This window comes from Serinus canaria, chromosome 1, assembly GCF_022539315.1.
Source record: "Serinus canaria isolate serCan28SL12 chromosome 1, serCan2020, whole genome shotgun sequence".
NCBI classification, from domain to species: Eukaryota; Metazoa; Chordata; class Aves; order Passeriformes; family Fringillidae; genus Serinus; species Serinus canaria.
In genome coordinates this window covers 46189-69507 of record NC_066313.1, presented here as the reverse complement: position 1 = coordinate 69507, position 23319 = coordinate 46189, and the positions used below count along the sequence as shown (strand labels likewise).

Below are 23319 nucleotides of genomic sequence, written 5' to 3'. Positions count from 1 at the left end.
TATTAAACTTGGGTTTATCCAATCTACCTGCAAATGATGCTAATTTTTGTATACAAATTATGGTCAACCTCTATATACCAGCAAGAAAAACTAAACCCAAAGAATGAAAATGAAGCATTCCACAAGGATGTCACTAGTATTTATATAAAAACATTTCCTTTAAACAATTATTAAGAAGTTAACTCATTTCAAAATGACAGTTTAGAAATAGCTATGTTGAAATGTGAACAAGCACATAAAAAACCTTAATTCTCCCTGGATTAGTCAGGGAAAACTGATTTCCTATAAAATAAATTACCTTCTCCAGAGCACACCATGTAATAGCAATGCAAGAATGAGAGGAGAGTATAAAGACCACTCTGAACAACACCAAACATTCCAGTGCATATTTACTACATCTCTTATCTATGAAACAGATTGACATTCCCATATCCAAATTACAAGTCTCTAATAAAATACCAAACGTCAAGAGAATCTGTTCATTTCTTTGCAGAGGAAAGTGCTGCTGCAGTCAAGAGAAATACGAACATTTATTGAACATCTAAGGTCACAGAAGTGACAATTTCAGCTGCTGTCAGAAGAATCTACCACACACAACACAACTCCTTGCTGCAAACAAGTGCATCAACCAAGCAGCTTAAGAAGGGGTTTGCAGACCTTCATCTTGGACCCCATTTGATGTCTTTTACACCGTGAAATTGCCTTTTCAGAGCATGGTTGTCTGCCCACTCAGCATTTAGAAACGAGTCGTCGTCCTCCTCCTCCAGTTTCTGTGGCAGAGAGGGGAGGGAGGCAGTGAGGGACGCAGCCTGAGCTCTGCTGGAGCAGCCCAGCTCTCGGGCACCAAAGGAACACTTACCTTCAGCTCCTCCTGCTTCCTGTAGTAGTACAGCATCATCTCTTTTTGCTCTTCATGGCTGATCACAGGCTCCCGCCCTGGAGCTCCTTGTCCTTTCTGGAAGAGAAATTGGAAATATTGCTGATGGCATTTGTGATACAAAGGGGAAGCTGCTAATCACAGACATCAAAAACCTTTCTTCAGACAACTGGATTTAATAAGGTCCCTCAGGACAGTAAAATAAATGCTGAGAAACTGTGGCTGCATTCATAGAATCACAGAATGGTTTGGGTTGGAAGGCACCTTGAAGATCATGTAATTCCCACCCCCTGCCATGGACAGGGACACCTTCTGCTAGCCCAGGGTGCTCCAAGCCCCATCCAGCCTGGCCTTGGACACTTCCAGGGATGAGGCAGCCACAGCTTCTCTGGGCACCCTGTGCCAGGGCCTCAACACCCTCACAGGGAAGTGAGGCTTATTTTTTCAAGAGAGGGTTATTTTTCCATCTTTGTATCAGAATCATGCTGTCAATTCTGTGGACATCAATGGAAGATGCAAACAGGATTAAATCTATTTTACATAAAATTCCACTTTAAAAGACATAATAAATCTTTTTTAAGGTCACTCTAGATATCTCTTTAGCTCCCCTACTAATACAGACACAGCACAGCATAGCAGAGAAGTAAGGGAGTTACAAACCACTACAAGTAAAAGGAAATTTCTTATCCAGGCCACTGTACCCCTGGAAGAAATGATGGACAAAGCAGAAAACAAATGCTGTCAGCAACTGCAAGCACAGCATCTTGCATGGAGATGGTGGATGCTCTCAAGAACAAACATTTCTGAGGCGGTTTGGGCCGAGAGGAGCCCCTGTACTGCTCTTGCTCTTTGAGCAAATCCTTCAAGTAATTAAACAGACAGCATTCCTGGGAGCCTACACTTCAGTGGCTATTGAGGTGCCAACACCATTTCCCAGTGACCCTGAGAGGAAAGAGAAAGCAGGTCTGGTCTAAATAAATCACCTAAGTCACATACATCACCTGACTTTCCTCTCAGGGATGCACCGCAGAATGCACTGCAGGTGGCAAGATTTGCCATAAAACTTCCCAGCTTGTATTTCCTCTTTAAATACCTCTTTGTTGTACTTCACAAAAACATCATGAAGCAAGAAATAGCAAATACAGTAGGTAACTGACAGGCTAAGGAATTATTAAGGAAAAACTCAGAGTATAATCCATTCAAACCTTAAAAGAGATGCACAGTTTTAGGATGCTCAAACTGGAACTAATCTAATCCATTTTATACTCGTATGGATAAGTTCTCTTCCACAGGGAAGAGACAACCAAGGCTGAGGAACTTACAGAGCAATCTCCCAGCAATACTCACTTTCTGGATCTTGACAATGATGGTTGTTTTCTCATTTTTGCCTACATAGTCAGAGAGCAACTTTGTTTCTTCTAACTGCTTTCCGGCCCACCATAACTGCGCTTCTGATTCTTTTATAACTTCAGTTCCAGCCTGTGCCAAAACAAACAAGGTAGAGAGCTGAGGGTGTTGTTTCTTGCTTCTTTTTTTTTTTTTCCCAAAACCAGATTTTTTTTCAGGGGGAAGAAAAAAAAATCTTTCTGGAGTTCCTAACATGAAGCGTAATTTTACACTGTACTTCTACATCTTTCTCCTCGTATTCATCTATGGCATTTTTATTTATATTCCATTCAATCTTGATCTAATAGAAACACTTTGGGCAACAAATTCTCCATGTTGGAGATGAGAACAGCTTTCACTGATAAGATGAAGAGCAGCATAGGCCACGTTTAACCCAGGACTACATACAATGGGAATACATTACTGCGTACATGAGTTCCTGACAAGTCTTCTTTATCTTCGAACTCCATCCTAATTGGATCATGTGGAGGCAATCCCATTGGATACACAATCGTGACAGCCCCTCGGAGCTGCTCCAAGGCATCTTTGACCGTCTCCATATCAACATACACATTGGCCTGAACTTGTTTCTGAAATACAGACAGGGATCATTGGCAATACAAGCAAACCTGCAGAAAGGGTGGCCAGTTCAAAGGTTGAGTGATGGGATATCTGAGCAGGGCTAACAGGCTGCACAAAGAATTTAGAAGTGCGAATTTCCTCATGGAATACTGACCTGGGAGTACATCTCTCACCTTTGGCCCCTCTGTTTAGCCTGCTCATGTGGGGTGGGGGAGAAAACAAAACAGGGAGATATTCGCTAAACTGTGCAGGAGACAACTGCCCGTGGAACACAGGACTCAACCCAGGACACGAGTGACCACAAATACCAGACAGGAGTGCTTTGGCTCCAAACACTTGTGATTCATGAGCATGATTCAAGCCAGCAAAATTCAAGTGAAGGATGGAGAAGGGGCTTAAAACTTGATAAAAAACGGAGCACATGTGAGCAGAAGTGTAAAGTTTGGCTAACTGCACAGCTCATGCAGAGAACTGTAAGAACAAGTACTTGAGATCATTCCAAACTCTAGTGCAAGGATAAAGGAGAAACATGACACATCTGAAAGAAATAGAGGTCTTCCCTGCAGATTTAACAGTTTAAGTACTAAGGTAAGGGAATGTTGCCTCCTTGTGGACATTCTTGATCTGGTTAACCGGCCAGTACAACCCCAAATACCTGGGCATGTTTCTTCTATTTTGTCATTATTAAGTGGCAAACCAAACAAGCCACTTTCCAAACTATCCTAAACACCATCCATAAATATTACTAAATATTTATGTGTAGGTGCTCTGTGTTGTGTTTCAGCTTTTGTATGACTTTGAAACACAACACAGCACCTACAGATGTGGCAATGCGAATTTGAATGGCTGAGAGCACCGTCCCATCAGGGCAAACCTTGTGCTTGTCTTTGAACACACACACTCAGCAGGACTGAGCGTGAGTGCAAGCGCTTGTCAAACCAAGGCCTAGCCCCTGCCCATCCCTGGAAGTGTTCAGGCTGGACTGAGCTCTGAGCAGCCTGGTCTAGTGGAAGGTATCCCTGCCCATAGCAGTGGGGTAGGACTGGATGAGGTTTAAGGTCCCTTCCAAACCAAACCATCTGTGATTCTGTGATAATCTAAGAGATTAGAACACATTTTCCAATTAATTACACATAAAAGTCAAAGGACTTCATTAACTCCAAGAACAGCACTGAATGCAGTTAATTTTTCACCAGAAAGCATGACAAGCATTCACCCAAAGAACACATCAAGAGCAAACTGCAAGGATAAAACAACGTGATTTAATCATTCCACATGGGCTCAGCTGCATTCCCTTGGAGTTTGGATCTGATTCCTTAACCTGTTGAACCACTTGCCAAAAGCCTTAAAGAAAAACATTAACCAAAATGTCAGGTTTTACTAGACTAGTCACATCATTTCATGGTATTTCTCAACAACTGTCAGCCCTTGCCCCAAAAAAAGTCTGATTTTATTTAAGATGCCCAACTCCACAGGACTTATCAGGAAAGCCCCACACTTCACTTGAGGAAACTTACCTTAGAGATTAACGCCTTGGCTTCTTCTATTGTCTTCTTTATAACTTGCTGCATTTTTTCATTTGGAGCTAAAAGTAAGAGACATCTCATAGTCTATGCTTACTGTAAAGAAACCAAGCATGTATCCTGTCCAGACTCGACTGTGAGCAAATGAAACAGTATTATATCATAAAGCAGGAGTTACATAGTTCCTTCCTGTACTTCTCACTAAGAAATAAGCAGAATTTTTCATGGGACAAACTAACTGACTTTTCCCAAAGACATGTGACTGGTATTTGCCCCATTCCTGGAAGTGTTCCGGACCAGGCTGGACAGAGCTTGGAGCAATGTGGTCTAGTGGAAGATGTCCTTGGCCATGGCAGGGGAGTGGAAGCGGATGAGCCTTAAGGTCCTTTCCAACCCAAGCTATTCTGTGATTCCATGATTCTATGATCTGGAACTTGATTTGGGACAAAGGTCCTCAGTAGAAAGCAACAACCATAATCCCATACCCTCCACAACAATCCGAGGCTCCTTCCCTGCTGGACTTCTGTGGGCTGTACTGGCAGACATGCTTTAACTGGGCATAATAGCTTGCATCTTTCTTTTCTAATTAAAATCTCAATCTAACAACAGTTTCACAAATGCACTGTACATTTCATATCACAGTTATCTATTTCAATTGCTATAAAAAGCCTGTCCTCAAAAACAAAAAATCCAGCTAAAGCATACTCATTCCCAGCTTATGTCCCACTTGGGTGCACCATTTGATGGCACTTGGTTTGGCTTACATATACACACTGTTCAATTTTCTAACTTTGTCAATATCACAAGGCTGAACTCCCACATACAAAAACATGCTCGGTCAATCTGAATCCCAGTCAATGAGAAAAAAAGGAGAAATATTAGAAAAACAACCTGTTAATGTATCTTGGGGTCCCCAGGGAAACCCAGTTCTCAAGTGTACATTTACAAATGGGGAGAGGAAACTGAACTGGAACAGTCAAACTTGATCCTGCTGATTGTTTATGTGCTGAAGATACTGCTCTTTAGGCTTGTTAATCAGCATTACCCCAGATTCTAACCCAAGACAGAATTCCTTTGTGTGGAACTTATTGGCTACCCCATTCCAGAATTAGGGATTTGTTGCTCCCTGTTATATTATTGATTGTCTGTGCCTGAAGGGAAAGAAACCAGCATTGACGTTTGACTTACCAAATCCATTTCTTCGCCCCATTTCATCCTTCCTGAAGACGCTTCCACCACTTGGGACACACTTCTCTGCCCACTCATCCTTTAACTTAAGCTCTTCGATCTGCTCATCTGTCAGTCCTTGCATGTTGTAAGGTAAGGAAATACCATGCTCTGCCAGCTCCTCCATCTCTTTAGAGTGGTTAGAGAACAAGATTAAAAGTCTCCATTACTACAGTCCACTTACAAAAGCCTTTTACATGATGTACATGCAGGCAAAACTTGCCCCTAGTTTTTTGTTTCCAAACAGGTAAATATAGGGAATAAAGAATAAGGGATATAAACACACATATATAGATACAGATGGTGTAATTACGCTGAAATTTATACATTTTACATACCTATAAAACATGTAACAAATGACATGTGCAGGGATGCAAGCCCTCATGGTACTTACTGGCCATAAACCTTTTCTTTTTTGGTATTTCCATGGTCAGATTTTTTTAAATTTCAGAGCAGAGTCAGTATGGCCTCAGACACCCCACAAACACTGTGGCTGTGGCACAGCTGGCACAGGTGGGCTGCACCCCCAGGTCAGGCTCACCTGACAGCAATCTCTGCTCTGACAGCCCCACGGCAGGGCAGGAAATGTTTTTTTAAGGCTGCCTCAGAAGTGAACTCAGCACTAATTCAGACATGCCACTGACTCCATCGCATGGCAGGGGATGCCGGTGGTGGCCAGAATATCCTCACACACAGTCCGGGCACTGCTGGTCAGGAGGGAGCACTTCACAGTGCCCTAAAGGAGGACTCTGGACAAGGGCCCAGAGTAACAGGGCAAGGGGGAATGTTCAAACTGCCACAGGGCAGGGTTAGACGGATACTGAGGAGAAATGCTTCCCTGGGAGGGTGCTGAGGCCCTGGCACAACATGCTCAGAGAAGCTGTGGCTGGTCCTAGAACCCTGGCAGTGCCCAAGGCCAGGCCGGACAGGGCTTGGAGCACCTGGCACAGCGGAAGGTGTCCCTGCCATGGCAGGGGTGGCACTGCCAGAGCTTTAAGGTCCCTCCCAAACCAAACCATTCCGCGATTCCCTGATTTAAGCAGCCGCTACCGGTACAAGCAGCGGGAGAGTTTTCAGCGCTTTGCAGGGCCCTCACTAAACACCGAAGGCGGGAATTCGCACCGACCCCGTCAGGAGCGGAGGCGGCGCGTTCCCGCTGCCCGGACGGTGGCCGGAGCCGATCCCGCCCGCCGCGGCCCCCGCGGTACCTGAGCACAGGCGCTGCACCTTCAGCCGCCCGTTGTGGATGCGGGCGGCCAGCGGCGCCAGCTCGGCCAGGCGGGTGCTGCCCGGCGCCTCCAGCAGAAACTGGCTCTCGCCGCCGCGCTTGACGTGCAGCCGCACCATGGCCGGCCCGGAGCGTCCCCTCAGCAACGCAGCCGAGTCCCTGGATACCGGCGGCAGGGAGGGAGCGCGGGGACCGGCCGCGCCCGCCCCTTCGGGAGGCCCTGAGGGCGCGGGGGGGCCGCTGCCGCCCCCGTCGGAAGCAGCGGGATCCTTCGGGATCGGCCGGGATCCTTCGGGAGGCTCCAGTCCCGCCGCAACGGCGCCGCCGCCGGTCCCGCCGCCGCTTCCCCTTCCGGCCTCCCCGTGAGGGCACGGGAGCGCTTAAAGGGCCCGCGCGCCCTGCCCCGTGTGGGGGAACGACAGAACGTCTTACTAACTGCAGGTAAGGAGTTTAATCACCTCTTAAATTAATTGTTCTAATTAATCATCAGTTATATATATATATATAAATTATTATAAGCAGTGGTACTGCCGGCCTCCCCGTGAGGGCACGTGAGCCCTTAAAGGGCTCGCGCGCCCTGCCCCGTGAGGGGAACAACAGAACGTCTTACTAACTGCAGGTAAAGACTTTAATTACCTCTTAAATTAATTGTTCTAATTAATCATCACCTATATGTATATCAGTTATAAGCAGTGGACTACACTTAAATTACTCTCAGGCGGTATTTAGTGAAGTCGTTACAAGTTACTTCTGCGGGGACAGCTTGGGAGAAGGCCCGAAACAATCAGTTTTCATAAACTAACTGTGATATTTCCAATTAACAAAGCCCGGGAGAGAAAGAGGGACTGGGGAGGCTGGGCATCTAGAATGCAGAATTTATGGATCACAAGGACACTATGCAGAAAATACCAGAAAAAAAAAATCAGTATATGCACTGGAAATTCCCTACTAAATGGAAAGATAAATAAAGACTAAAAATATGGACTAATTAGCATAAGAACTGAGAAATCAATCACCAATAAATGACAGAATACTAATTAATTAAAGATAATAATGTAGTTTAGAACCCATGAACCTTAATTTCTTTGTTTACTAAAAATGTATAAATAAGTGAAAAAGTTCCGTATCAGTGTCCATGTGGAGGCCGGAATTCTGTCAGCCACACAGCGCCTGGCCAAGAATAAAGGAATGCCCAACTTGCTGACACTAAGAAGGTATTTTGTAGAGGGTTTTATTTATCCTGACAATTTAGGAGGATTTGGTAACACAGGGGCACAGAGAGAAAATGACCGCAAGGGTAGGATGATTTCAGGCATACCTGGGTGTCCCGGGGGATACAGCCATGGACAGGTGAGCAGGAACACTGAGAGTCCAGGGACACGTGGGGAGTGGGTCTCACCTCCATCCTCTGTGTTTTCACAGCATCTGCTGTTGATCATTGCTCCCGTCAACACATGGCAGGGCCTTACTACAGCTCACATATATATATACATACACCTAGATATATATATTCCCTGAAATTTTGGAGCATTCCCTGTGGTCCCCACAGTCCTGTGAAGTGCAGAGGAGCCGTACACTGGGTACAGTTCAGACAGATAGTTTTTAATCGCTGCAATTAAATATTCGACAACATATTTTATCACGTGACTCCCACTAGCAAAAGTTCCCCCCTGAATTTGGTTTGCTAATGTAAGGATATACCAAAACATCAACCACACCGATGTCTGCAGCAACAGCGTGAAACAAGGTAACTCACACACCGAAGCACAAGTAGTACCACTGCTGTTCCAAGTGTACAACTGGAATGACCTGAACAGAAAAAAGCGCAATAGAAAACTCACTATCACTCCTCTAGGCGGCTGCAGCTCGTGGCTAACCAGGGGCTGTCCGAAGGAACAGTGGATTATTTAATGGATCGTGTTGTGAGAGCGTTCGAGGGTTTCAAAAGCTTGCTGCCCTGGGATATTTCACTACTCTAAATACAATCTAAGCGTGTTGTTTCACCCCCTGGCTGGCAGACTACATGGTCTGCAACTGGCAAATACTGCTTTGTGTCTCAAAAGCCAAGGGGGCTTCTTTTCCAGAGGTTGAGGAAAAGCTTGCTGTATCAGCTGTTTCCAATTTGTGAAAAAAAAAAAAGTATAGTTAAAATAGTAATGAATAAATGGATGATATGGAACAATTATTCTGAATTAGTGCTAGTGAGTGTATGTCACAATAGGATTTAACAACTGAAATGTACTGACAGGAGATTAATTGAATATATTAATATGCAAAGTTTTGATTCTATTTTGAAAGTAAACTATTTTTGTTGTGCCTCAAATTCAAATATAAGCCTTACAAATACCCATAGACTCTGTTATAAATTAAACAGCTTCTAAACAATACTTGTCAACATTCAAATCTCCATAAACTTTGGCAGCTCTTTGGTAAATACTTATAAATATCAACTAACAAAACAGTCAAAAGGGAGGGGGGAGGCTGCCAGCAGGGAGCCTCTTCTTGTGAAATTCCACAAAGGAGAACAGAAATGAAAGAGCTCCCTAAGCAAAATCTGTGTCCAGGACTGACAGGTTTTAGTGAGACAGTAGCTCACCCTTCTTTTTTTATCTATTCAAATACTATTACATCGAGATTTTAATCAACTTCAGACCATTTTTTGTGCTCTACCATATATACACATTCAAAGTTTATACACAAGCTGAAGTGGCTGCTTATGAGCAGAGTTAAGTTTCAGTGCATTTAACAATTAATTATTGCACACAGGATAATCTCAAATGCCCAATTATTCTACTGGATAAAACGTAGGAACAAATACAACCTTCTGTATCTCTGACCACCTATCTTTCTGTAAAACCATGAGTTGGTGACACCTTGGGTGCCAGGGAGGGATCTGCAGGGGACCTGTTGATGGTTGCTCTGGATGGCACAGGGGGTGCAGGTGGCTTTCTTGCTGGCATCGTACAGAAGCAATCAGTAGCACTTTTACTCCAGTCACCATCAAAGTTAAAGTCTGAACCGAGGAAAGTCTTGTGTTCGGCTCCCAGCAAACCCGGGCACCCAGCCGGTTTCCCGGAGCCGAGTCGCGTGAAATCCGGAACGCTCGCAGATGGCTTTAGCTTCGTGTTAAAGTTCTCGTCCTCGTCAAACGTCACCCACCCCTTGGGCTGGACGTTTTCTACCTTGAGAGATTTACTGCGCAGGCAAAACGTATTTTCAGCTGCATCCACAGGAAACAGAGGCTTGCTTGTGTTACAGCTGGGCGGGGGCAGAGGAGGGAATGGGTGGGAAGCAGCAGGTCCTCCCAGTACCTGCGAGGTTATCCCGGTCTCCCGTGTTTCCGTCCTAAATGGGTTCCCAGCACTAGGAGTTCTTTCAGTGAATGGATTTGAGCAGTTCAGCCCAGTAATAAATGGATTTGGAGAGCTGTGCTGATGTTCCTGGGATGAGTGAAAGGTTGGAATAGGAGGCATTGCTGACATGCAATTTACAGTATTCGAATTATCCACCTTTCTTTGTCTTACTGAAGGCAACTGTATCAACTCCTTCTGGTTTAAGGGTGGAGCAGGTGATGTTCGGACAGATGTCTGCATCTTGGACACGAGCAGCTGAAATGACAGGTCTTCAAAAGGGTCACTGCTGAGCTGGGGTTCAGGGTTAGTGCCGTACGTCCCGTTGGGATTCTGCTGCAAAGGAAACAACGTGCTCAGGAATCATGCGGCTGATTCCAGGTTGTTCCTACTGCCCCCCTTCTCACTCCTCAGCTGAAACATCAACCCAGTTTTAACTAGAACAGAAACAACAGCCTGAACCCCCTGTCTAAAGAAAAGCCTGTAAGCTGTTAAACACCACTCCCCCCTCCTCGGTGGTGAATGAAGCTGGAACCTACTTCCTGCGGGTCCCAATCCCAGCAAAAAACACTAAGGGAGCTTTGCATAAGAAAATGTTCAGGAAATGTATTCTAAGCAAGGGATACTGTATTCTAAGCAAGGGATAGCCCAGCACAACCACGAAATTAAAAGCTCCAGGTTACATTGTTTGGAGTTTATCATACTGATGTTACAAGCAGCATTAAAGCACCACAATGAAAGGAAATGTTAGTGTTACTAGTATACGCAGTCAGACTTTTCTGTGTAGGCAGGCATCCATAAGCATTTCTTCTTGGCATGAAAAGGGACAATCACTAATTAAAACAACAAGTTACCCTTGGAGAAGACAGTTTTCTCCACAGAATTTCTCAGCTTTTAAAACAAAAATATTCCTTGCTTCAAACAATAATGCAAGGTATTTTTTACCTTGTACAAGCTGTCCAAAAAGGTGGAGTATCTACTTGGTTCATATGCACACTAACAGAACAGAGTTTGGAGCTTCCCCTTATCAAATGAGTTAAAGCTTAAGTAAAAACGGCTTCTAAGAGTTCAAATGTCACAAAACAATTTTATGATTTTAGCAGATAAATTTAATATACCAAAACAAATGAATTGACTGTCTATAGGTGAAGTTTTATGCAGAATAATATTAAAACAAAGGCATTGAGTAACTTAGGGAAAAATGTACAAAACTGAACTGTAGAAGAAATAGAAATCAAATGCAGCCCAGCACTTAACCACATGACTGGTTAAGTCCTGTTGTCATTTGAAAGTACAAGATCCCAAAGAAACTATGAATCCAAATTGCTCCTCATTCTAAGTAAAAACTTGCTTTGAGTAGTTTTGGAATCAAGTGATTTTAAAATTGTAACCGTTTGTTTTACTTTGGGTCACAGTAAGCTCTTTGTTCCTTGAGAAATGTGATATATGGGATTTATTTTGAAAAATAATTTGGCAGTGCAATAGCATCAGAATTTATTTGCATTAAAGAGAACATTTATTGTCAACACTAATCTTTTTTTCCCTGAACAGACTGAGACCAGGAGGCTCAGCAGTGACTAAGCAACGTAGGTGAGGGTCCCACTGTTTCATAAAAACATGATGACACAAAATAGTTGCTCTGGCCCTAACAAAAGCAGTCTCATTTTTAAATGCACTATGAAAGGAAAAAGCAAACTACGGTATGACAGTCAACCCATGAATGCAGACAGGTGGTTTTTAAACGGGGATGGGACTGCGGATGTATGAAAACAACATTCATACATCTTTTCTGCTCGGTTGGATGGAGGCCACATACAAGATTGGTAAATAGTTAGATACCTGTTACCCTGACGGTTGCTCCTGCTTGTGAAAGAGAAACAGATATCAGAGGAAGGAAAATTAGGAAGAAAATCCAAGTAACAAAGCAACCTCATGTTAAAAGTATTTTCAGAAGTTTTCAAAAGACCTTTTTTTGAGCTGTGAATACAAACCACGAGTATTTGCGACACACTACACTCAATTTTCCTTCTACTATCTTCTACTGTAAGCTTGACCATTAAGAGTCATAAAAAAACAACAAGTCCTTTCTAATGATATTTCCATACAGACAACCATTGTGCAGCTGATTGTGTTACTTTTTGGAGACAAATTATAACAATCTGAGCCTGGATGGTCTAATTCCAGTCACCTATCAACACTAAAAGCCCCACAGCTCTCATTCTGGGAACTATGTTGGTATTATCCCTCATCTATAGTAATACTTTTGCAAGCTGAAAAAAACCACAATGCCTTTCCTTCTGTGGAAATCTAGAATCTTCCTTCTTTACAATAAAGAAGATCTATTTACAATAACTAATTCTCTTTTTCCATGTATGGATTGTATAGAGTCCTGAACATTCACACTGTACCAGTGATTATTTTTACAAGAACAGATTTCGTTTCTTCAAGATCATAAGATTTGCACAGAAGGAAGAGCTTGGAATTCACTACCTCTCAAAAGAATTTGTACTTCTTTAAAGACCTTTCCTCAGAAAAGTGCACTCTTTGCCTGTGAACTGCCTTTCCAAAATGAAAGGCAGTTCACAGGCAAAGAAAGAGGTTCAGGAGAAAGAAAAGAAAGGCATTTAAAGATTTTCTTTAGTCTGAATTCAAAAATCAGCTCACTGAGGACTGAATTTGGCTGCTTCACTGTGGTACAAAATAGGCATTAACTATTGTAGCAAAAAAGGGTTCAGATACAGGCATAAGAAAAGAACCTGAGCAGCACTGAAAACCTTCTGCGTTTTCAAGTAGTAAGAAACTATGGCTTTTCCTAGAAAAAGCTGATGTTTATCATAACAGTCTAAATGATCCAAGAGAACAGAAAGTTAATGTTACTGTATCAAATTTCCACAGTATGTTAATAGGTTTCTGTATTTTAACTGACACTGAGGAACGGGGAGAATTTTATTTCTCTTAAGTATTTATTAATATGTTGATTTATTAACTTATTTATCAAAATCATCTCCCTTCAATGAATGATCACCAACATAAAGCTCCACATCATGCAATAACTATTTAAAACCTGTGCTAGCTACTTACTGTACAGCTTGTCATATAATTATCAAATCAGATTTCTTAGATCCAGTGCTTTTCCATAAAATGTTGCCAAATGACAACATAATTTTAAGACTGAGCCGTCCATAAACTCTAAGGCCATCATAAGAAATCCTAAATTCAATGTTTAGTATTTAAGATGTTAGTTATTCAAGGACAATACACAAGCAATTATTACTCTCCTTGAGCCCCACAACCATTGAATCCAGTCTTTGGACCCTTATTTTTGTTTCTGGGCTCGCTTTAAGGGTTCCTCAAAAGCCTGCAGCATCCAGTACAAGCTGTGTTAATTTACAGAGCGAAAGAAGGTCCCTGCAGGGTTGTATTTTGTTACTTACTTGCTGCTGGGAGGGAGCAGGTTCAGAAGGCAAACTGTGAGACGAGCGACTACGAGGCGGCGGCTGGGGGGGCTCCAGACTTTGCGGGGCACTTGCCTGAGAGGGATGCGGTGCCACAGGGATCAGGGGCTCCTGCATCCTTAGCACAGGAGTGCTGGGCTGAGCAGGTCCAGCAGCCTGAGGCTTTAGTGGTTCAGGAAGCAGTGGTGAGCCTGGAAGTACATGTGCAGTGATTTTCATGGTAAGGAATGGTAATGAATCTTAAGGATGGCAGGATGGGGAAGCACCAGAGGGAACTGCAGAGAAGGGGCTGTAAGAACAGCAGGTATTCATGGCAGCGGGACTGGAAATCAAAAACCCAGCAGATCTCTATTAAAAACTGGTACTTAAGTTTAAGCTGACAGAGGGCAGGGTTAGATGGGATATCAGGAAGAAATTCTTTCCTCTGAAGGTGGGGAGGTCCTGGCACAGGGTGCCCACAGAGGCTGTGGCTGCTCCTGGATCCCTGGAAGAGCCCAAGGCCAGGGTGGATAGGGCTTGGTGGAAGGTGGCCCTGCCCATAGGCAGGGGCTTGGAATTAAATGATCTCCAAGGTCCCTTCCAACACAAACCATGCTGTGATTTTACACAAAACACAAACCATGTCACTCCAAAATGTATTTCGGTTATATTGAAAAGTATTTTGGAAGTCACTATTATAAAACGTGTATTTTTATACATACAAACATAAGGGTTTTTTTTAAACTGTAAGTTTAGGAAGTTGCTTTGAGAGACAAATGCTACTCCAAATCTTACGATTACAGAATTACCAATGCATAGATCTCCTGATCAATGGCCAGAGACACACCAGCGAGCTCAGACCAAACCCTGAAATCTTTGCACAGTTTTTCTGGTACCATGAAATCTATGGGTCAAGATCTCACGTGATCTTGAGACTAGCATCCAAAAATGCAGTACTTGTGGATGCTTAACACAAACTGCCAAACGCTATTACATCCAAGAATCTTAATTCCTAGTGAAAAGTGGAGACATCTGTTGAAAACAAAGCATTCAAACCACAGACTGTCAGGTTTAGCCTGACTGAATAGTGACATTCGTATTTAACTTGTAAGGGAAACTTACCCCTTGGTGGTTCAGCTGGTTTGGTCTGAGTCTCAGATGCTGGTCTTGCCCCCAAGGGACGGACATGGCTTTGTGGGGCACTGATAACTCCAGCTCGAGGAGGAACAGTCTGACAGGAAAGTTGGTAAAAAGAAAGTATTTTAGTTCGGCTTTGGGTCTGCAGTCACCTGCTGCTAAATGATTCAGAATAATCAGGATTCTGTGAAAAATAAATTCTTTGATAACAGCTGCTCAGCTGATTTTTTTTGTGCACATGTAAGAACAAAACCTGATGATGGTTCAATTCAAAGCAAAGGATTTTTACAACACTTTCCAACTTTATATAAATATTTACCTGTGCAACAATGCTAGAAACAGTTATTATTTTGCTAGTAATGGTAAGATAATTTACCTAAGTCCGTGAATTGTAAGCAACAAAACCAACAACTACTTTATTTGGAGGTCTGTTTCTCATCAAACAGTATTAATGAAACACACATTCTGTATCATCTGAAGGCTGAAGTCTTCCTGAGGTTGATGGAATAGAAGTTAATATGCTGGGAGTGTAAATTTAAAAGTCTACATCAGTATTTGAAGAGACACAGGAAGCTATTCCAGATTACAACTGAAGCAGAGTAAATGACAAACAACACAGTGAAAGCTGAATAAAAGGTCCTGGGATAAAAAGGACTGTGAGGCAGGAAGGATTGAGACAAGTTTGTAAGATTTATTTCCTGTAAATTGTTGTGTACCAGAGGACATTCTAGAAATGGTTTTCAGAGCAAATTCCATTGCACAATTGTACACAAAAAATAATTAGGATCAAGCAAATACTATAAAAATAGTATCATTCTTGATCTTAGTTTTACTAGATATGTCCCTGGCTTTGTATATTACGTGATTCCTTGTGCTTGGCTGGGTCCATTTACCAATGTTCTGAACTCTTTCAGCCACCTTATCTCAAATTCTGTCTGAATTTTTGAATCTGCAATCAGATCTGAGATTGACAAGATGCATTTTGCTATTTCTTTTAATATTCTGATAGTAGGCAGGAGGATGATTGGATTATACACCAAAATGTGTTTTTTAAAAATAAAAATATATCAAAAAAGGAACAGAAAAGAAAGAAAGTGTAAACCAGCTCTCAGGATCCCTCAGTAGGAAGCAGTACACACTGTAGCTACTGTCCCTGGTCCTGAAATCCTTGAAATCAAATCCAACAACCACCTGACACAAAGGCAAGCACACAGTGAAAAAGTAATACATTCTTTCCTATATGTACCAGTTTTTCTTTGTCAAAATTTTAGAAGCGGCCATTTTACATTTCCAGAAAGATAAAAATTTAAAAAAAAAAAAAAGCCAAGACCATTAATTGTTCACTGTGAGAATCAATCTCTTTGAGAACAATGAATCTGTAAAATTTACTTCAATTGAGAATTTCAACAGCAGTTCCAATATTGGAATATGCTACAAAGTCAAAGAATTACCAACATTCCCCTTACTCAGTAATTCTTCAAGAAGACCGGTAGCTATAAAAACACTTTACTCTTACCTCACATAAGGCTCCTACTTGCTACTGTTAAGAAAAAGCTAGGCAGATGTATTTCACCTCTTGATTTCTTGTGCGGAGTGAAGCATTTGAATGCCTGTAAATCCCTTCATTCCCTTCCTTCGGTTCAGTTCCACAAATTAAGGAATGAAACACAGTACTAATATTTGCTGAAACATTTGAATGTTTCATTTTTACATGGAGGCGTTTATGAAAATTAGTCTTTTAAAACAAGGTTCAAAACTCCATAACACATCAAGTAATCATAAGATGTCAACTGCATATGTAATCCATTAATGCCCTGTAAGTACTTAACTGCGGGCACGATTTATGCTCCAGTACAGAAGATAAAGCATTTTATCACACCAAATCAGTAAGGACATATAATAAAAGGAGTAACTTGGCAGTGATTTGAAAGGAGATGTAAAAAGTGTATTCAGGAGCCTATTATGTGATTGCAGAGTGCAAAACAATCAAGTCACATCCAGTCTGAACATACATCATGATGTGTCCCCCCCCCCAATCCCATAGTATTTTCAGTCAACAGACAAAATTTGTTGAGATAACTAAATCACAGAAACCGTAAACTGACCAGTCAACTGTGAAGATTTCTTACATCTGTTGTGACTAACAGAAACCTCGATGTAATAAAGAGCAGACACTTAGCAGGAAAATGATCTTAAAACAAAACCTACCGGTCTGGTTGTACCCGCCGAATGTGGATTACGAACTGTAACAGATATTAGAGATTAGCACTTATTTCAAAAGCAACTTCTGTATGTATTACAATTAGTACAAGGCATGTGTCTATTACCTAAATTATCTTTTCTTTGTGTTCCAGGGCTTTTTTGTGCTTTGAAGCATGGGAAAAAAATAGATTATCCGTGTTAGATAAGCCACAAATGGGTATTAGAGGGCAATGTTACATTACTACTACTGAGAATGGAAACAAAGAGATACCAGTGATTTTTTTCAAAATTTATTACATATCCACCAGCTGTCACTAACACACTCCTATCCCACGGCACACATGAAGTAATTTGACCCTTTTTATTACAGATTATTTAAATCACATCCTATTTGTTGCAAGCTAAAAGCACCCGCTTGTACAGGTCCCTGTGTTCTCAATCGTGTTGGAAGCTGTTTTGTTTTGTGGTATATTCTGTAGATGTTCTACCAGCAGTGGTTAAAACAAAGAGAACTGATGTGACAGTTCCTGACCCCACTCTGTATTTCTGGGATAAATGTGTTACAGCCCCAGCTTCACCATGGCCACGCTGATGGCAACCATCACATGCAACATTCAATGAGCAAGAGATTAAAAAAATACCTTTAGTTCAGACAAGTCCACAATTTCTAACAGGCAGGGAGGTTTAGGATTCTGGCTTGAGTTTCTGCTGCTTATTTCCCAGGAAGGCAAAGTCACCACGCCAGTGACAGTAAGTGGAACTCTGTGGTGCATCACACAGTTTATCAAATCAGCTTCCAGCTATCAGACTGCCCAGGAACCAGTCAGAATGGCTTTCTGGGTGCTGTTCGCAGTGAAGCAGCTCCCACCCTGAGCAACCTGGTGCCAATTCACCCTCCTAGGAGCCACCCTCCTTGGATAACCACCAAAGGTGCCTTCCAAGCTCAGATATTCTACGCATAGAGTGGTTTTGCCAATTTAGAAAAATGAACCAGCAATGCAGCCAAAATTAATTGTAGCATACGGGAGGAAACCCTACCAGTGATTCTATTAGGACTCGTATTGTTATTTGCTGTGAAGGACACATTCCTGAGAGACAAGGAAGAAACCCAAGCCCATGACTCTGCTGGCATGGCTAAAGCAGGACCCATCCAGCAGTAATCCCATGTACTCCAACCAGAATGGTGCAAAAGGAATGCTCCCCATAACTGTGTGTTACACACAGCTGGCTATCAGAATCAAAACACCACACTGTGCTCTTTAGAAAGAGGCAAAATATTAAATTATAGACCAAATAGTTTAAATGGAAGTTTCTCTCCCCAGAATATACGAACATACATAGTCCTTTATGAAAAGTCAGGCTCCCTAGATTCCTGATTTAGTTAAAGGTATAATGGTCACTCTGATGACCAGCCAGCTACAGCTTCCTCTGAGGGCCAGCCTTAAAGGCCTTCTTGATTAGAGCTCTCTAAGTTTTCACTTAGCTTTTCATAAATGCCTTCTGTAACAATTCCCACCACCACTGAAAACCAGGAAGCAACCTGGCTGGGTGCAAGCTATGCTAAATAAAAGAAGAAAGTTCCTACATGATAAATACGTTAATGAAACCACCTTTAGTGTCACAAGAGCAATAATATTACTCAGATGTTAAATTAGAAATCCATTTCTAGAATACAAAAATTGTTATGTTACCTTCTACTTCTCTCCTAGCTACCCCAGGACTGGGAGGAGCTCCAAGACCTTTTCAGAGAAAGAAGAGAAGCTGTACATAGCACAAGAAAAGCAGTAGATTGAGAAAGAAAAAACAGAAAGAACACTGCTACAAGACAGCTTCACACAATTTAACTCTGGTCTAGATAGATTACAGTCGCATGTTTGTAGCAGCATGGGGACCAGACTGATGTGAATTATAAATCAAGTACAATCATGTTTAGTAACATCTATTATCTTAATTTTACATTACAGTTGAAAGTGAATTTCATTCCTTCAGAATGTTCACTCTCCACAAAAACGTTTGGCTGTCCAGTGTGATCTGACATGCCAGTGTTGAGCCTCATGAGCAGAGCACAGACCTGTACTCAAACACTGGGGAATAAATGAGCACAGCACTTATACCCTGCAAAATTAAGCCTGATCCCTGTCAATCAGAACACTGAGTAGTCTGTTTCTGCCATGGTACATCTGAATAGGAAATGTGATAAAGCAATACTTCCCACTTCATATAATGTATGTTATCTTGAAGAACTATATTACTGAGCTGCCTCTACACAGCACTTTGCACTTGGGACAGCTGTACCAATTGGTTTAACAGTTCAGATTGAGAGAAAGAAGATTTCCAATCATACATAACCATGCTGAATTACTTTATTTCTGCACTATCATCAAGCATGTACCAGGTTCCTAAAACTCTGTGGCAAAAACACGGCATGACAGACATGATGGAAGCACTCAAGGTATCCCTTAGCTGTGACACAGCCTCCTGCTTTCTCACCATGTGCCCTCGTATGAGATCTGCCCAGGAGCTCTCTGTAATCTGTGAGCTCGGTCACAGAGTGGGCAGAGTGAAGGCTGCACATGGGGATGAAATGGGACTGTCTCCAGAGATGTTAGAGCTCTGCACTGTCTGAACATGTGTTTCAGAGATGCTAAACCCTAGCATGTGTTACCTGTTCTGGCTGAGACCCAGGCTCTGCCAATTCCCATCACAAGTTTCTGACCATGAATGACTCTGTGAGAGGAGCAGCAGTGAGGCTGCACAGGAGTAGGCCACTGCCTGACAACATTCCACTGCTCTTGTTTTGTGCAGGAGGAGGACTAAAGCCAGCTCCTTCCAGCAGCAGGGAGACACGGGCACATGTTCCTATGTCGGGGCACCAGAGGGAGCAAGATCTCTGGGCACGAGGATTTGGCAAGCTAACAAACATTCACTACAAGGGAGAGAAACGGCACAGAAGGTAAATACCTGAGATTTCACTTACTCCTAGTACTCTTCAATAGTGAGAAAGCAAAAGTATCGTGCTGTGATAATGTTATCACAAAGGGCAGCATGGGAATATTTTAATCTTAGGGACAATGAAAAAACAGTTTAAACCAATGATAAAAGCTTTGGCTGAACCAATCAGGAAAACTCTGACTATTAGCATTAAAAGGAAAAAACCTCACAAATGTTATTTATTAACTTCAATTGGCAATTAGCATCCTTTATAGTTTTTAATGTCCTCTGAAAAATTAATCTGTAACATATTAAAAAAATATTGGGTAAACAGAGTGAAACATTTTAATTTTTAACTATAAACAACTGGAGCTTACAGAATCCTCAGTGAATGTTTTTTGGTATTAGCATACAAAAGGCCTACACTTAGTAAAGCCCTGCAATGAGTGCAGAGCCTTGTTCACCTGAACTCTGAGTTACTTCTGATATAAAATATGACTAAACTGAAACACTTAGATGCCCAAATCCTTCTCCCATCTTCAAAGCATACCAAGCCTTTAGAAAAGGTGCCATGGGCATTGAAGGGACTGAAGCGCTTGGGAAAAAAGGTCAAAACATGCGAGGAAAAAAAATAACATTTAAAAGGCACAACATTTTAAAAACATGATCAGTGTCTCTTTGCATGTGCTATCAACGTCAAAACTCAAAGTTGGATCCACTTACACACTATACAAGGATATTTCCACAAAACTTTAAGAGCCTTCCTCCTAGGAAAGAGAAACAGGTGCCCTTTCCCCACTAAAGTAGTCAATAAGGATATTTCTTTTGGTTCCAGCCCTGCGCTAACTTGCTTGAAGCTGAGCTCAGATACCCGTGAAAATCGGTCTTTATGCTTACACATGTACACCATGAGTGGAAAATGGAGAGCAGAAAAAAGCAAAGAGCTTTTGGTTGAAATAATACATGAGAAAATATACTACAGTCTCAAATGATTGCATAAAAAGCAAGTTTTATGCAAGTTACAATCTATGGATAGCTATGTTGGGAAAGATGATAAAAGAAGACAACTGACTAGTCTTTGCACAATTGAGACAAACTAGGCAAACAGGATTGTGTCAGTGCACAGAAAACTACACAGGACTGGAGAACAATTAATTAAATGACACCTATGTTGAATGTGGTCTATCAACTGCTTCCTAAAGCTGCTGCATTTTAATTCATCTGAAATACTACACATTGGACATGAAAACTTCCTTGTCTCACCAGTATCTAAGAGCCAAGTACATTTTTGCCTGACACCAAAGTCAGCTGATAGTTACATGCTACTTTAAATAGCTCATGTATTTTCTGAGATTACTCAAAACTTTAGAAGCATTTTGTCAAAAATCCCTCCTTCCTACCAACTGAGGGGCAGTGCCTGGAAGTGCCACTAGCTAATCTCACCCTCTCTCATGTATTGATGAGCTGATTTAAGTCCAAGCAGGACAGCAAAATGTGGGCCAGAGAAGGACAAAGACTACTTTGAAGAAGCACTTCGCAGCAAAGTTAACTGGATGTATTCACCCAGGACAAAGTAATAAAAATCTGGAACAACCTTCATCTCTGACTTTGAAATAACTTCTGGAGAAATACCATTTCACCAGAAAGCCAAACGTAGTTCAGAGGGGGAGGAAATGACAGTGACATTCATGAATTATCCAGTTCTGTAACTTTGAGAATTGCCCATTTTTAGAGCTTCGGAAATCATCACGTTAACTATCGTCACAACAGATTCCCACAGCAGTTTTGCTATGCAGTCATATTCAAAAACAATTAAAATCATTACCTCCAAATTCTTTTCTAGCAGGTGCAGGACTCCTACCGCCTGACAGTATTTAAGAAATGAATGCAGCAATAATAAAAAATGTCAGTGTAGTAGAAGGGAAGAAAAAGAATGAGAAAGTTAAAAATCACAAGGGTCAGTTTGTTATTAACTATGTTGCCCAAATGCTTCTGAACATCCAGTTTCTCTTAGTGCTCAATTGTTCACATTGTCAGGTGATCCAAATGAACACTACATTAAAAACTTGGACATGATAAAACACATATATACTGATGACAAAATTAAAGGAACATCAATGAACTAATGAATGCATAAGTCTATTTCTATTTTATTTAAAATAGATGCTATAAAAAATGAAAAGGTTGAGTAAACATTGCTATAAAATTTCACATTTTTAAAACCGTGAAAATAAGTTTTTATAAACTTATTCTCTAATAATATTTAAATAGTAAAATGCTGTTATTTCCCACGCTGTTATTGCTTTTAAATGTACCAATTAAACACTTCAATTAAAAAACCAGTGAGCCCAAAGTGTAATATGCAGTTTGGATATGCACTTTCAAGTCCCTCCACAGACGCGAAAGCACATGTTCCTGAGCAGCTGGAAAGGTGCCCGCGTTACCTGAGGGCGGAGGCGGGCGCTGCGGAGGAGCGGGACGGGCAGGAGGAGCCACGGGCCGAGGGGGCGGAGGGCGCTTCGGCTCCAGGCTCTGGGGAGGCTCCTTCTGCTGGGCACCGGTCTGGAATTCAGCTGAAGGACATGACAGAAAACATGCAAAAATTAATACCTTGGACATTCTAAACACGGCAAAGCTTTTCTAATAGCGAGGCTTTCTCACAGAGAGGACAGTCAGGCCCCAGCCTTGGAAAAAGCAATAGGGAAGTTTTTGAGAGAGGGAAGACAAGAGGAGGGAACCAATGATGAAAAGAAGCAGATTTCCTAAATCAAAACTTTTGCCTCACATGTTTTAATAAATTTACGTTTTTCATTAAATCCTTAACAATCTTAGCAACTGCAGCATTCCAAATTTTGATTTTGACTCCTACCTGTGAACCAAGTACTCTGGAAAAAAATGCTACAAAGGGAATTCTCAAGGCATTTGAGCAATTAAAGTAAATTCAATAAAAAGCCATTCCAAGCACCATCACTGTGTTCACATGTTTACTTCATAATTTAAAAACAGGCTGTGTTTAAACAGAAGTTTCCATATTGTGCTCCCAATTTATAAACGTGCTGATTACAATTTATATCTTGGAGCTGACAGAAGTAGGGATTGGCAGGGGCTGTATTCCAAGAGCATGACTGGGGTGAACCAGGATCCTACAGACACGCGGCAGCAGAACTGGGGTGTGGCAGCTGTGGAGGCAGCGGAGCCGTGCAGTACGCACCATGTGCGGACACAGGGGGTCCAGGAGCTTTTCCCGGGGCTCGGCTAGGCCTCGCCGGGAGCGCGGGTCCCTCCGACAGCGTCGGGGACTGGCAGGGGCTGGAACGCGGGGAGGAGCTCGGGGAGGTGCCGAGCCCGGAGCTCGACGTTGGCTGCAGGTGCTGAGGAAGGATTTCTTCTACTTCAGCACTGTAGTCATCGATGTCTCCTAAAGAACAAACCCCAGAGGAGA

General features: G+C 42.1%; 2 protein-coding genes across 8 annotated transcripts in view; both read right to left on the bottom strand.

Moving 5' to 3' along the window:
* Positions 1-372: 372 nt before the first annotated feature.
* CFAP298 (cilia and flagella associated protein 298) lies at positions 373-6961 on the bottom strand. Of its 2 annotated transcripts, XM_009102523.3 has the most exons (7): positions 6804-6961; positions 5557-5724; positions 4363-4430; positions 2695-2853; positions 2225-2356; positions 860-955; positions 373-770 (listed from the first exon to the last, which is right to left on the bottom strand). In XM_009102523.3, exons 1-7 carry the CDS (start codon positions 6940-6942, stop codon positions 660-662), a joined length of 873 nt encoding a protein of 290 aa, XP_009100771.1. In that variant the 5' UTR covers positions 6943-6961; the 3' UTR covers positions 373-659. The 2 variants fall into 2 exon arrangements, with proteins under 2 accessions (XP_009100771.1, XP_050831190.1); XM_050975233.1 differs by lacking the exons at positions 2225-2356; positions 2695-2853.
* A 1443-nt stretch (positions 6962-8404) lies between these two features.
* The window catches only part of SYNJ1 (synaptojanin 1), a 50162-nt gene continuing 35247 nt past the window's right edge, over positions 8405-23319 (bottom strand). For 2 of the 6 annotated variants that reach the window (XM_050975175.1, XM_050975186.1), the window contains exons 23-29: positions 23089-23295; positions 22322-22450; positions 17072-17110; positions 16953-16987; positions 14730-14838; positions 13608-13819; positions 8405-10509 (exon numbers count right to left, since the gene is read on the bottom strand). In XM_050975175.1, the coding sequence (XP_050831132.1) occupies positions 9664-10509; positions 13608-13819; positions 14730-14838; positions 16953-16987; positions 17072-17110; positions 22322-22450; positions 23089-23295 (1577 nt within the window). In that variant the 3' untranslated portion in view covers positions 8405-9663. Of the gene's footprint in view, positions 10510-13607; positions 13820-14729; positions 14839-16952; positions 16988-17071; positions 17111-18637; positions 18686-21702; positions 21742-22321; positions 22451-23088; positions 23296-23319 lie in introns of all 6 variants that reach the window. The other 4 variants (XM_030234664.2, XM_050975177.1, XM_050975185.1 and 1 more) reach the window with 4 other exon arrangements.